Consider the following 15,250-nt stretch of genomic DNA (forward strand, 5'->3'; position numbering starts at 1 on the left):
TGAACAGTCAATAAAAATAAAATTAATACTTACCTGGGGATTCCTCCATCCCACCGTAGGCTGCAAGGTTCCCCTAACGTCCTCCTGGCTCCTCTCCAGGTCCCGGCAGCGGCTCGGTTACTGGCGACTTTCGGGCTGAAGGTCAGCAGTACACTTCCTGGACGGGCACTCTACACGTCAGGCGGCGTGACAGTCCTGCGCGGTTTTCTAACTCTGAACCGCGCATGCGCAGCACTGTCACACCAGCCAGCGTGATGACGCGTAGCGACAGGCATGACGACGCATAGCATGCCCGTCCAGGAAGTGTACTGCTGACCTTCAGCCCAAAAGTCGCCGGTAATGGAGCTGCCAGCGGGAGCAGGAGAGGAGCCAGGAGGACACTGGGGGACCTCACAGCCTACAGTGGGCTGGAGAAAGCCCCAGGTAAGTACCAATTTCATTTGTATTGACTGTTCAGGGTCCCTTTAATTGTATTTCATGGTGTCAAACAGTCCTGAAAAAGACAAATAGATGCAAAGATGATGTGAGTGGAGCGATGTCTATGCCTATTCCTGAAAACAACAACTAATCCTAATAATTGTTGAAAAAAAAACAAAAAAAACATCCTACTTAAAATTTTCCAATATATTTATTAGATTTTTATACAAGTTGTAACAAAGTTTACATAAATATAAGATTCTTGCTAGGCGATTCTCATCACTACTCAATGCTGCTATCACTGCATTGGCAAGGGTTTAGTCCCTCAGTCTTTTCTTTACACCTTTCCAAATCACAGGCTTGCTGGCTGCTGCCGCTTCTCCCTCTCCCTCTTCCTCATCATGAGATTCTTCATCACTTCCACCTGTCTCATTAGCACTGTCCTCTTCTTCGTCTGTCTCATCTTCATCAGTCTCCTCCTCCTCCTCCTCATTTGTCGTCCTGCAACCAGGAACAAACAAAGAACTCACCATTAACATTCAGACATAGGCTCACAATGCAGAGACTCTGAGAATGAATTCTAAACTCGATAATAGGGATGGTAAATGAAATACAAATACCGTATTTTCCGCCATATAAGACGCACATTTTTTTCCTCCAAAAATGGGGAGAAAAAGTCTTATACGGCCAATGCAGGGAATCCCCAACTTACGAACTCCAGCAGATATGATCCACACCCACATCAGGGATTCCCTGCATTAGCTCCCCTTGTGGTCCGCCCCCCGGTGTATTTATCTGTGTAGCGGCGTGTCTTAGTAGTGTGCCACCTGTGTGTATCCCTGGCTACCAATGTGGTCCGCTCTCCCCCGCTTGTGTGTAATTGTCAGGATAGCGGCAGTTTAATCTACTCCAGCGCTCTCAGGGATCACAGACCTGTCTCCTTTCTCACCGATCCTCTAGTGATGACTTCTGCTATATGCGTCATCAGTAGAAGCCATCGCAAGGAGGAGCGTCGAGAGAAGAGACTGGACTGCGATTCCCGAGAGCCGATGTAGTAGGTAAGACTGCCACTATCCTGACAATTATACCCAGGGGGAGCGCACACAATAAGGGGAAGGAGGGGGGGGGGGGGGGGGAGTGGACCACACGTGGAGCCAGGGACACACACAGGTGGCACGCTAATAGTTACATAGTGCTACATACTTAAACCGGGGGAACGGACCACACATGGAACCAGGGACACCTTACTAGATATATCCCGCTACATAGATAATTACACTGGGAGAGTGGACCACACAGGGAGCCATGGACACGCACTGGAAGGGGACGAACTGGGGACCCCAAAGGACACATAGGGTACACCTAAGGAAACATAGGAGACACATGGAGGACCCCTGAGGACACATGGGGAACACTGGAGGATATTAATTGGAGGAGAACATCAACAAGACGCTCCTGGAACATAGATGCACCAGTTTTAGTATATATGTATATTTTCCCCTTGTTTTGCCCTCTAAACCTAGGTGTGTCTTATATTCTGAAGCATCATATACAGTTGCAGCTTGAAAATGGACCAATTGAATACTGCCAAAGTGGAATTCAATTGGTCCACAGATGTCTAAAAGCATTTAGTACAAAAATTTGTCCATTTTACAATATGTTTTTCATAATAACTAGCATAATTCTGTATCAAAATAATTACTGTAGCATAATTTACATTTATCTCAAATTTATTGGCACCTGAATGACATCCCTACTGACGAATGCGGACTTTGGTACATGTAGATTTTGGCAAGACATTTAATGAACACAATTTTAACACAGCTGGCACTGGCATGTAGCCATTTTAAAAAACAACTGGCAAGCTAAGGGTTAAGGTGGCCACACATGATAATAAAATGATCTGATTTTACGGCAACTCAAAAATAATCAGTTTTCCAATAAAATCAAAAGCTTTTTTTTTTTTTCTTTTTTTCTTTTATTCGAGCAAGAAATATGATCGGATTTCCAGTTTTTAGTCAATTAAAGTCCATCGGGAGTGCTGGATTTTTCTGATCATTTTTTTGATGAAAATTGAATGGTGTAGGGTACATTATCAATGTCCTTATATATACTTCCAAGCAATTTTCTCAGAGTTTTCCAAAAAAATTTTTATAATTGTGTAAAAATTGACCACACGTGTATGGTACATTGGTCAGATTTTTTTTAAATGTTACCAGTCAGAAGAATTGATTGAAATTCTTATGCCGGGAATACACGGGTCAACCGGCAGCTCGATTAGCCGCCGGTTCGACCCCAGCCGCGTCCCCGCTCCTCCGCGCGTGCGGATCGATTACCGCTCGCCCCCGCCTCCTTATCAGCACTCGATTCCCTGCAATTGTCCGCAGGCGGGAATCGAGCGGGCGCGGGTCGAGCGGCTTGATCGGGCCAGCTGAATATAATCAGCTGGCCGGATCAGCTGGTCGATACACGGTACAGAAACGTACTGTGTATCCCCAGCATTACATTGAAGAGATATTTTAAAATTTGTATGGCGTTTGGCCACCTTTAAAGAGGATCTGTGAGAAATAAAGGTAGATTTTGCTACAGTGTGTACTTTTCACTTAGAACTGAGAAAATAACAGTAATTCTAATGTTAAAATTAGGGAGAAAAGGTTAATGGGGAAGGTTAATTAATTATATTATGTAGAGGGTTTGATCTTAAAAGAGGATATGGTCTTAAAAGTGGGCGTGATTAAACAGTATTTTATTGTAATGGTTTCCACTGCATCCCCATTTGCACATTTTTACCCTACTACATTTCCCCACTTGAACTGTGGTCCCGCTCCCTTATACAGATTACCCTGGTAGTTTAGTGCCCCCCTGTATGCTCCCCTGGCAGGGCCTGCCAAGGTTCCCCAGCAATAGAAATTTCAAAGTGCATGGGCACTTAGGTTCCCCCTCAGTATAGATAGGCAGATGTGCCGCCAGTATAGGTAGCCAGATGTGAATCCCCATATTAGCCCCCCTATAACTACATGTATGTATTAGGTCCCCCCCTCCCAGTATAGATGTTCCCCCCAGTATAAGGCCACTCCCCCAAGTTTCAGCAGCCAGATGTGCCACCACTATTATCCCCCCCATATAGCCAACTGTGCCCCTAGTATTAAGCCCCCCTGTACAAATGGCCAGATGTGCCCCTCATATTAGGCCTCCCCCATTGTAGTTAGATATCCAGTGTGCCCCTCCCCTGTATTAAGCAGCCCCCCCCCCCCCTCCATGCAGAGATCATGGCAATCAGCTGTTTGGAAAAGTATCTCTGACCTACCAGGATCCAGTGGTGATCATACAGCAGGAGCCTCTGTGTACAACACTGCAGTCGTCACTGCTGAATAGATCTGGTCCCTGTTTGATAATATCATCAAGTTGGGACCCTGCTGGCTACAGAGCTGATTAGAGATGAGAGAGATGCTTTTCCAAAGAGCGGATTACTATGATCTGTGCAGTGGGGGGGGGGGGGGAAGAGAGGAATGATCACTGCTATTGGCTATAGCAGTGATCATTCATTAATGGAGGGGGGGGGGGGGTTTACACATATTCCCTTTCATTAGTGCTGAAGCAGGCTGTGATGGGAGCGCGCCCGATCGTGCACAGCTGTGCTTCAGGGAAAAATCATAAATCTAAGTCCACATGGCTTGGATGAAGTTACAGAGGATGTAGATATGCTGTACTTGTGGCTAAAGTGGTTAAAGATGAATCTGTCTCTATATAAAGTGAAAGCAAAGCAATAATATTAGAGTGCAGATGCCAGTGGGAATCCATTTTTCTGAGTTTAAAACAAGTCCCGACAACCATTTAGCAATCCAGCCCTAAATCCTTCACAGCCAGTAAAACAGCATTACATGGCTGGTCATGAGACTCAAATTTACAATAGTAGACATGTACTTGAAATGTGTGTCGTAATATTTGCATGAACAGCTGTCAGCATAGAGCAGTGCAGCAATTGTTGGCAAATACAGAAAGATTTACCTACCACTGTGACTCTACCTTAATTAAATAAACCATGTCTTCTCCTGTAACCTGGCATTGACACCCACTAAAGTTAAATAGTATCCAACCCCCTTCAAAATAAAGCATTAAAGCACACGTAACTTCAGGGTAGAGTAATTGAATACTTACCTAAGTAGAGGGAAGCCTCTGATCCATCCTCCATGAGCCACTGCTGCTGTGCAGGGTGCCTCTGAACATATCCCACAAGAGCTCGTCAGATATTTTCTAGTGGCTGCACTCCCCACAGTGTACAAGCGCTGTAGTACTGCCCATACACGAGTACAGCAACGCCTGCGCAGTAAGCCGCTGCAGCTCATTCACAAGCTGCTCCGTGCTACTGCACAGGTGCGGCCGTATTCGTGCATGTGCTGTACAGCCATGCTCATGCACGGAGCGAGCTAGAAGAGGGTGCTGGTCAGTGGGGTTGAGGGAACATGGGAAGCCTCTGGACCATCCACAGTCTTTCCTCTACTTAGAGTATTTCACTTTTTTTCTGACATTACAGGTTTGCTTTAAAGGGAACCTAAATCCCCCCCCCCCCCCCAAAAAAAGCCAGATTTACTTACCTGGGGCTTCTACCGACCCCTGCAATAGTCCTGTACCCACGCTGGTACTCCATGATCCTCTGGTCCCCTGCCGTGGCCCAGTTTAAATTTCACTAACTGAGCCTTTAACCGAAGCTGCGCAGCCCTGGCCGCACGTGTCCTTATTCGCACTTCTATTGCCGGGAGTGTCCTGCGCAGGCGCAATACGAGAAAGTCTCTACTACACCGGAGCAGGAAACTCCAGGCGATGGGAGCGTGAACGAGAATGCACGCAGGCAGGGCCGTGCAGGCGCAGTGGCCGGCTCATTCAACAATATCGAAACTGAGCCGGGGCGGGGGAGCAGAGGATCGTTGAGTAATGGCGAGGGCACAGGACGACTGTAGGGGGCCGGTAGAAGCCCCAGGTAAGTAAAACTGGCTTTTTTTTCTTAGACTTTAGGTTTCCTTTAACTCCTGCACCTACTGAAGATTTAATACTAAACTCCTTCCCGGTGTTTCATACTGTACCTCCCCTGAAGCATACATTTAATGGTGATGTGAAGAGGTTTAGGAATACAGAGCTTGGAATTACCTTCCAGAGCAGATGACTCTGTTAAGGTTGGAAAATTCTCGTCCAGACTCAACATCAAATGGATCTAAAAGACAAACATCAATGAGTAAAGCTACATATACACTTCCAATTATTGTCACCCAAAGGGATTGGGACTGGCGGCAGTTTAGGGCAGACTTCTATATAGATGTGTCACTAAGCTGGCAATTCGTCTGTTGCTAAGGAAAGGAGGAGGGATGACCCCAGCTGTCAGGATATCAGGATTCAATGGTAACCGTGAAGAAGAAAAATGTGAAACTGCAACAGGCCAAGTACAATAACCAATCAGAAGATAGCCATTAGATTGTTGACATAGCTGTATTATGATGAGCTAAGAGCTGCTGGACTAATCAAATCACAAAAAGTCATTGATTAAATTATTAGAGTTATATGGCCACAAAATCCACCCTACCGTAGTAATCTCCACCCAATAGGTGTTAGGGTTTCTCAACATTTTTTTTGGTATGTACCCCTTTTAAAACACTGTAGTCACCAAGTACCCCCTAGCATAGTAAACATTATCACAAGTACCCCTTGAAAAAAATATATTAAATCGTAATATATGATAATTGGTTCTAAACCATATCCAAGCATTTAAAATTTCTTTTAATTAGCTAAAACACTAATTTTTAAATAAGATTTATCATTTTCTAAAACTCTAAATTTGTTATTTTTGATTAAGTATATCAAGTCAGAGTACCCCCTGGAACCATCAGAAGTACCCCCTGGGGTACGTGTACCACACGTTGAGAAACTAGGGTGTACAGCATAAAAGCTGAACTGCCAGGACATAAACCTGGGGGAACTGCCTAGACTTTGCATGCTGACATGTGGCTAAATGACAGTGTATGTCTATTTTGTTAAAGCCCCCTCCAGGAAAAATACAGTTATGGATAAAGTGGCAACAGAATTCATCATACATTGTATATTTATACAGGGCATGGTCGGGACCTGGGACTGAGTTTACTATAACCAGAGGTTTACTAAATCAGAGTTTACTATATTGAGATTCTACAGTGTATAGCACTTTAGACAACGTGTTAGATCATGCATTACCTCTTTCTCAGGTTCCTCAGTCCCCAGACATTTTAGTGTGAGCCTAGTGCTAGTGCTGCCACTGAGCGAGTGCAGTAATTGGCCCAATGACTGAGCTCTGCTCCCGTCCTCGGGACTGTTGGGTCCTGTTAGAAGTGCAGGCAGCAGAGATTGGCACATTCAATGCAGCGCATCCCACCTGATTGGCTGCACGCATCTCTCTGCTAAATCGAGTCCTTGGAAGCTGGAGCAGTGGAGTGCACAGAGGGAAATGGTGTGTCCACGCTGCTCAGAAGCTCACCCCCGGGACTCCACTCCTGCCCCCTTCAAGCCAATGTGGGATTCCACTCCTGCCCCCCTTTAAGCCGACCCTGACAAAACTCCTGCCCCCCTTCAAGCCGATCAGTAAGTATATAGAAGGCTAAATGGGGGGGGGGGGGGAAGAAGCACACATGCGGGGGGCATTAAGGACAGAAGGCAGCACAATGGGGGACAGAAGGTAGCACAACAGAGGACAGAAAGCTCCACAGAAGGCTGCACAACGGGGAAAGAAGCGACACAGGTAAAGGTCAAAGGAGACCACAGGGGGACAGATGGGACACAGGAGGACATTGGACAAGCGAGACATAGGAGGACATAAAAGGAAGCAAAGACAGAGGAGACACGGGAGGTCACAAGGGGGGGGGGGGGCAAAGGAGGACACAGGAGGAACAGAGAAGGGCTCAAGAGGTACATAAGGAAAATAAAATTTGGAGGGGGTTTAGGGGAGAAGATCAACAAGACTTCCCTGCACCATGGACGCAGCAGGTTTAGTAATTTATTTATTTTTTTACCTTGGTTTTGTCCTCTAAACCTAAGTGTGTCTTATGATCTGGAGCGTCTTATGGTCTGAAAAATGTGGTACTCACTCTGCTACCAATTTCCACCAACCAAATTGCTTATCCTGATATCTCATCCAGTCCAGCCTACCAGTTATTTAATAGCTGGTGCTACACTCCACCTAGAGCCTTCTTCACCTGAACATAAATCCAACCCTCCTGCTATTCATTGCCCAGCGTATCCTGTTCCAACTAGGGACTACGTACTGTGGTTTTCAGGAGAAACCGTCCTCTACTAACTGGTCTCTGAAGACTCAGGTAAATTATTCTGACAGAACCGTTTTCCATGAATTTCATAACAACCTTTTTACTTGAAAAGGGACTAAAAGAACCAAGTTTGATTGGAGATACCTTCAACTTCTACTTCCCACCCATCTGTATAATGGTGGTCTGGGAGACAGGTTGTTGTTACCTCTAAATCTCACTAATTGATATATAGGTGACAAACCTATTTCTTCCTCCTCTTTAGACTGTGCTCCGGACAGAAACTCCTCTTCCACCTTCTTAACTTCCTCCACATTCTGGCAATTGCTGTACTTCTCCAGCAAATCCTTATTCAGATCAAGGAAGACTTTCCCCCATTTAAACTTCCTCAGCAGAATTGTGGCCAGATCTGGAAATCCTGAAGAGAGATCAAAATGTAAATGTACTCTCCCCTTCAGACAAGAAAATGTTAGTCTCAAACGGGAGCTACAGTCAACTGTTTGCTCTACAAACTGTATTGCTCTACAATACTAAAAGACTAGGAGAAAATGTGTGTATGTGGCTAGAGAACTGCTTAAGGGATAGAAGGCAAAGAGTGATGGCAAACGGAGCATACTGAAAATGGGAAACTGTTAGTGGGGTACCACAGGGGTCAGAACTTGGACCTATTCTTTTCAATGTATTTATTAACCACCCTGGCGTTCTATTAAGATCGCCAGGGCAGCTGCGGGAGGGGTTTTTTTTAATAAAAAAAAACTATTTCATGCAGCCAACTGAAAGTTGGCTGCATGAAAGCCCACTAGAGGGCACTCCTATACCATATTTCTAGTCGCCTCCGGCGATCCGCAGTAACAAGGAAGGCCGCAATGAGCGGCCTTCCTTGTTTCGTTTGTCGCCATGGCGACGAGCGGAGTGACGTCATGGACGTCAGCCGACGTCCTGACGTCAGCCGCTTCCGATCCAGCCCTCAGCGCTGGCCGGAACGGTTTGTTCTGGCTGCGCAGGGCTCGGCCGGCTGGGGGGACCCTCTTTCACCGCTGCACGCGGCGGATCGCCGCGCTACAGCGGCGATCAGGTAGCACACGCGGCTGGCAAAGTGCTGGCTGCGTGTGCTGCTTTTTACAGGGAGCAAATCGGCCCAGCCGGGCCTGAGCGGCAGCCACCGGCGGTAACGGACGAGCTGAGCTCGTCCATACCGCTAAGGTGGTTAAAGAGAACCTGAGGTGTGTCACTAGCACGGCGTTTGATTTATGGGGGCATAGAGCGCAGGGGGGGGGGGGGGGGGCCTGGGAGGGAGCAGTATAGCAACAGAGGCTGGGCATTATATGCAGACCCAGCCTCTGTGTGCTGATAGCATTCTTAGAACCTACCTCAGGTTCTCTTTAATAATCTATTAGACGGAATACAGTAATATAGCCATCTTTGCTGATGATACAAAATTATGCAGAATTATCAACACCAAGACTGATAGTGACATATTACAACAGGACCTTAACAACATGGCCATACGAGCAGGCATGTGGCAGATGAAATTTAAGGTTGATAAATGTAAAGTCATGCACTCAGGGCCGTCCTAGACTTTCCGACCCCCCTCCCCGCCGCTCTAGCCAATACCCCCTTCCTGCACGCTACCCCCTCCAGCTCGGCGTCCCCCCACCCACGGCTGGGGGGGGGGGGGGGTACGGCGAAAAAGTCTAGCACTGGCTCTGGGAGCAGGGCACTACTTCTAAGATAGATAGATAGATAGATAGATAGATAGATACGGCTGCAGCTGAAGTTAAGCTAGAGGGGGAGCACACATGGGGGTCCCAGGTGAGGGAGGGGGGGGTCCGACACCCCTCCCCGCAGCTCTGCCCAATATCCCCTTCCTGCACGCTTCCCCCTTATGCGGCGTATGCTACGCCACGGGTCGGCTAGTATAAAATAAATGGCATACAGCTGGGAACATCTGACTTGGAGAAGGACTTAGGAATACTGGTCAATAACAAGTTAGGTAATCGTATACAATGCCAAGCAGCAGTAGCTAAAGCAGATAAAATTCTGGGATGCATAAAAAAGAGAAATAATGTCTTGAGATGCTAGTATGCTACTCCCTCTGTATAAAATCACATGTGAGGCCACATCTGGAGTATGGAATACAGTTTTGGGCACCACACTATAGAAAGGACATTGACTTCCTGGACCAGGTACAAAGACGGGCAACTAAATTAATCAGAGGGATGGAAGATCTCACTTACCAAGAAAGGTTGGACTAACTGGGCTTATTTAGTTTGGAAAAAAGGCGACTGAGAGGTGACCTGATTAACCTGTATAAGTACATCAGAGGGCAATACAAAAGCTTGGCAGATGAGCTTTTTGTCCCTAGGGTTGTACGACGGATAAGGGGACATGATTTGCAGGTGGAGGAAAAAAGTTTTTGCCATCTATTTAGAATGGGGTCCTTCACAGTGAGAGAGTAGTTAAGTTGTGCAAAACGCTAGAGGTTTTTGAAGCAGATTTCAGAGCAATTCTAGGCATGTTTAGAGACGTTTTCTAAACATGCCTAGCGTTTTTTGGAGCGTTTTTGTGTAGTAGATTACAAATATTGTTACACACCTCTTTTCCCGTCTCCCTTTGCCGAACGCCAAAGCCTGAGGGCCTATTTGTCATATAAGAAATGTGGCCACAAGAACACCTGATCTAGAGGATGAACCTTTGTATCAGAGGGAGAGAGGAAAGGTGAGGACCCACAGCTCTGAGCCATCCTGTGGTTGCCGGGTCTGCTCCTCTATAGTTGCGTCCCTGGTTAGGAATATAATATACAATTTGTCTATCTTTCAGATTACACTACTTTGTACCAATAGATAGACAAGATTTAAGCAGAAATCTTGCCTAACCCCTTAAAGAGAGCCCCGTTTTTCTGAATGGGGGGGGCGAACATGTCGAATACATCGCAGGAGATTTGGGAGCAGCATAGACGATAATAGGAAATACAGCTAAAGCAGCGTACAGTAACTTTGGCGCCGTCAAAAGACGGACCTGAAGTTACTAGAAGAAAAGAAAAAAAAAAAGAAATGTTACAATAAAAGCGGTTACTGAACAGCTTCTGTAATAAAAACGCCTAAAAAACCGCTCTGATCTAGCGTTTTTCAGCTCGGTTTTCCACTTTCCTATACTTTAACATTAAGGCAGAAACGCCTCAGAAATCTAAAAAATGCTGCAGCCCCCAAGTTTGCATTTGTGGAAAAAACGAACCGCTCTGGTGTGCACTATCCCATTCACTTCTATTAGTGAAGCGGTTTTCCCCCTGCAAGCGTTTTAAAAACCACCCCAGAACTGCTCTGGTGTGCACCAGCCCTAGCCAGTGGTTTGCAAAAGTATTCAGCCCACTGGAAGTTTTCCACATTTCCACAAACATGAACCAATTTTATTGGAATTCCACATGAAAGACCAATACAAAGTGTTGTACATGTGAGAAGTGGAACGAAATTCATACATGATTCCAAACATTTTTTACAATTCAATGACTGCAAAGTGGGGTGTGCATAATTATTCAGCCCCCTTTGGTCTGAGTGCAGTCAGTTGCCCATAGATATTGCCTGATTAATGCTAATGACTAAACAGAGTGCACCTGGGTGTAATCTAATGTCAGTACAAATACAGCTGCTCTGTGACTGCCTCAGAGGTTAAGAGAATCTTGGGAGCAACACCACCATAAAGTCCAAAGAACACCCCACACAGGTCAGGGATAAAGTTATTGAGAAATGTAAAGCAGGCTTAGCCTACAAAAAGATTTCCAAAGCCTTGAACATCCCACGGAGCACTGTTCAAGCGATAATTCAGAAATGGAATGAACTGTAAATCTACCAAGACAAGGCCGTCCACCTAAACTCACAGGCAGACCAAGGAGAGAGCTGATCAGAAATGCAGTCAAGAGGCCCATGGTGACTTTGGACGAGCTGCAGAGATCTACAGCTTAGGTGGAGGAATCTGTCCATAGGACAACTATTAGTCTTGCACTGCACAAAGTTGGCCTTTATGGAAGAGTGGCAAGAAGAAAGCCATTGTTAACAGAAAAGCATAAGAAGTCCCATTTGCAGTTTGCCACAAGCCATGAGAGGGACACAGCAAACATGTGGAAGAAGGAGCTCTGGTCAGATGAGACCAAAATTGAACTTTTTGGCCAAAATGCAAAATGCTATGTGTGGCCGAAAACTAACACTGCACATCACTCAGAACACACTATAACCACTGTCAAATATGGTGGTGGCAGCATCATGCTCTGGGGGTGCTTCTCTTCAGCAGGGACAGGGAAGCTGGTCAGAGTTGATGGGAAGATGGATAGAGCCAAATACAGGGCAATCTTCGAAAAAAACCTCTTGAAGTCTGCAAAAGACTTGACACTGGGGCGAAGTTTCACCTTCCAGCAGGACAACAACCCTAAACATAAAGCCAGGGCAACAATGGAATGGTTTAAAACAAAACATATCCATGTGTTAGAATGGTCCAGTCAAAGTCCAGATCTAAATCCAATCGAGAATCTGTGGCAAGATCTGAAAACTGCTGTTCACAAACGCTGTCCATCTAATCTGACTGAGCTGGAGCGGTTTTGCAAAGAAGAATGGGCAAGGATTTCAGTCTCTAGATGTGCAAAACTGGTAGAGACATACCCTAAAAGACTGGCAGCTCTAATTGCAGCAAAAGGTGGTTCTACAAAGTATTGACTCGGGGGGCTGAATAATTACGCAGACCCCACTTTGCAGTTATGTATTTGTAAAAAATGTTTGGAGTGATGTATGATTTTCGATCCACTTCTCACATGTACACCACTTTGTATTGGTCTTTCACGTGGAATTCCAATAAAATTGATGCATGTTTGTGGCAGTAATGTGACAAAATGTGGAAACCGTCAAGGTAGACGAATACTTTTGCAACCCACTGTGTGTGTGTGTGTGCGTGTGTGTGTGTGTGTGTGTATATTTGCTCAGCTATTACATATAAATAATAATCAATACAGTTATTCTAAAGAAAGAAATTTTGTTAAACTCTATAATTACATATAATATAATTTAATATTTTGAATTACAGGTTAAAGATGGATTCTGCTAGTAACAGTTTCGAGACGCATATTACCTAGAATATAATGTCATATTTGACTATGAAACATTCTGGAATGTAAATATTAGAACTTTGCCAGGTTGTCCCATATTTAGGACAATTATGCCACCTGGCGGGTTCATAGTCTTATAATATTATTAATACTGCCATTTATTTACATGATGAAATGGTGACATCTGCCGGTGGAAAGGCAAATATATAGAACATGATTTTATATTATTACATTTTAATGTGCAATTATATCTTATATGATTAATTGTTTTAAGAAGAATTATATAATAAGCTTTATATTTAAATAAGTATATTAGAAGCCCTGTATGTTTCAATAAACCCTAAATTGCTGAAGACTTTTACAGGTCTGTGTTAGTGTCAACCTGACCAATCTTATGTCTGGGAAAGGACAGACACATTCCAAACTAATTAGCAGAAGGACACATTATCAGAAATGTGTCATGAATTACATGGTTTAATGTTTGAAAGTCCCAATGTCAAACAAGTCAACCAGCAGGCAAGATGGCTGGTGACGTCCATTTTTAATCAACTGCGTCAGAAATAACCCAATATCAAATGTCAGAATGTATAAACATTCCAAATGATGTTAATTCTCACAAATAAAGGTAATTAAGGAATTTATAAACAAAAATGTTATGGTTATTTTAAATGTCAATTATTTACGGTATTCAAAACATGATAGCATTTGACGCACAGAAGTTTTAGCCAATCAGAACCTGGGATTTAGGGAAATTCCAGATTAGGCAGCCCACTGTCAAATATGGTGGTGGCAGCATCATGCTCTGGGGGTGCTTCTCTTCAGCAGGGACAGGGAAGCTGGTCAGAGTTGATGGGAAGATGGATAGAGCCAAATACAGGGCAATCTTCGAAAAAAACCTCTTGAAGTCTGCAAAAGACTTGACACTGGGGCGGAGTTTCACCTTCCAGCAGGACAACAACCCTAAACATAAAGCCAGGGCAACAATGGAATGGTTCAAAACAAAACATATCCATGTGTTAGAATGGTCCAGTCAAAGTCCAGATCTAAATCCAATCGAGAATCTGTGGCAAGATCTGAAAACTGCTGTTCACAAACGCTGTCCATCTAATCTGACTGAGCTGGAGCGGTTTTGCAAAGAAGAATGGGCAAGGATTTCAGTCTCTAGATGTGCAAAGCTGGTAGAGACATATCCTAAAAGACTGGCAGCTGTAATTGCAGCAAAAGGTGGTTCTACAAAGTATTGACTCGGGGGGCTGAATAATTGCGCACACCCCACTTTGCAGTTATTGATTTGTAAAAAAAAATGTTTGGAATCATGTATGATTTTCGTTCCACTTCTCACATGTACACCACTGTGTATTGGTCTTTCATGTGGAATTCCAATAAAATTGATTCATGTTGTGGAAGTAATGTGACAAAATGTGGAAAACTTCAAGGGCGTCGAATACTTTTGCAAACCACTGTATCTACATTTAAAGAGGGCTTGGATGCTTTTCTTGCATCGAAGGGCATCCATGGCTATAATTTTTAGGTAATTCCTGGAAGCATTGATCCAGGGATTTATCTGACTGCCTTCTGGAGTTGGGAGGGAATTTGTACCCTTTTAAGGCTAATTGGCACAAGCCTTTTAAGTTTTTTTTGCTTTCCCCTGGATCAACTGGGATATGTGCAGGTTTAGGATGGGGTCTTATTTTTATTTTATTTTTTTTCTGGTTGACTTGATGGACGAATGTGTTTTTTCAACCAAACTATGTAACAATAATGTTAATGTATGCAATTGTAAAATGGGCCTCACAGCCTTTGCTCAATACTATATCGATGCACTTTTGGCAGCAATTACAGCCTTAAGTCTTTTTGATTATAATTCCACAAGGTTGGCACACCTATCCTTGGCCAGTTTCGCACATTTTTGTTTGCAGCATCTCTAGCTCCATCTGGTTGGATGCCAAGTGTTAGTACACAGCCATTTTAGGATCTCTTCGGAGATGTTCAATTGGGTTCAAGTCTGGGCTCTGGCTGGGCCAAAGACATTCATAGAGTTGTCCTGAAGCCACGCCTTTGAAATCTTGGCTTTGTGCTTAGGGTCATTGTCCTGCTGAAATATGAACAGTCGCCCCAGTCTGAGTTTAAGAGCGCTCTGGATCATCTTTTTATACATGATGTCTCTGTACATTGCTGCAGTCATCTTTCACTTTATCCTGACTAGTCTCCCAGTTCCTGTAAAACATCCCCACATGCTACTACCATGCTTTACTGTAAGGATGGTATCGGCCTGGTGAGGAGCGATGCCTGGTTTCCTCCAAACATGATGCCTGGCATTCACACCAAAAAGTTCAATCTTGGTCTCATCAGAGCAGAGAGTTTTGTTTCTCATGGTCAGAGTTCTTCAGGTGCCTTTTGGCAAACTCCAGATGAGCTGCCATGGGCATTTTACTAGGGAGTGGCTTCCATCTGGCATATTTAC

General features: G+C 44.6%; 1 protein-coding gene across 1 annotated transcript in view; it reads right to left on the minus strand.

Moving 5' to 3' along the window:
- Positions 1-609: 609 nt before the first annotated feature.
- Positions 610-15,250, minus strand: part of TSR3 (TSR3 ribosome maturation factor) — a 50,458-nt gene continuing 35,817 nt past the window's right edge. Inside the window, exons 5-7 of the mRNA XM_068246775.1 lie at positions 7,942-8,115; positions 5,563-5,626; positions 610-918 (exon numbers count right to left, since the gene is read on the minus strand). Coding sequence (XP_068102876.1) covers positions 735-918; positions 5,563-5,626; positions 7,942-8,115 — 422 coding nt within the window. The 3' untranslated portion in view covers positions 610-734. The remainder of the gene's footprint in view (positions 919-5,562; positions 5,627-7,941; positions 8,116-15,250) is intronic.

This window comes from Hyperolius riggenbachi, chromosome 7 (assembly GCF_040937935.1).
Source record: "Hyperolius riggenbachi isolate aHypRig1 chromosome 7, aHypRig1.pri, whole genome shotgun sequence".
NCBI lineage: Eukaryota > Metazoa > Chordata > Amphibia > Anura > Hyperoliidae > Hyperolius > Hyperolius riggenbachi.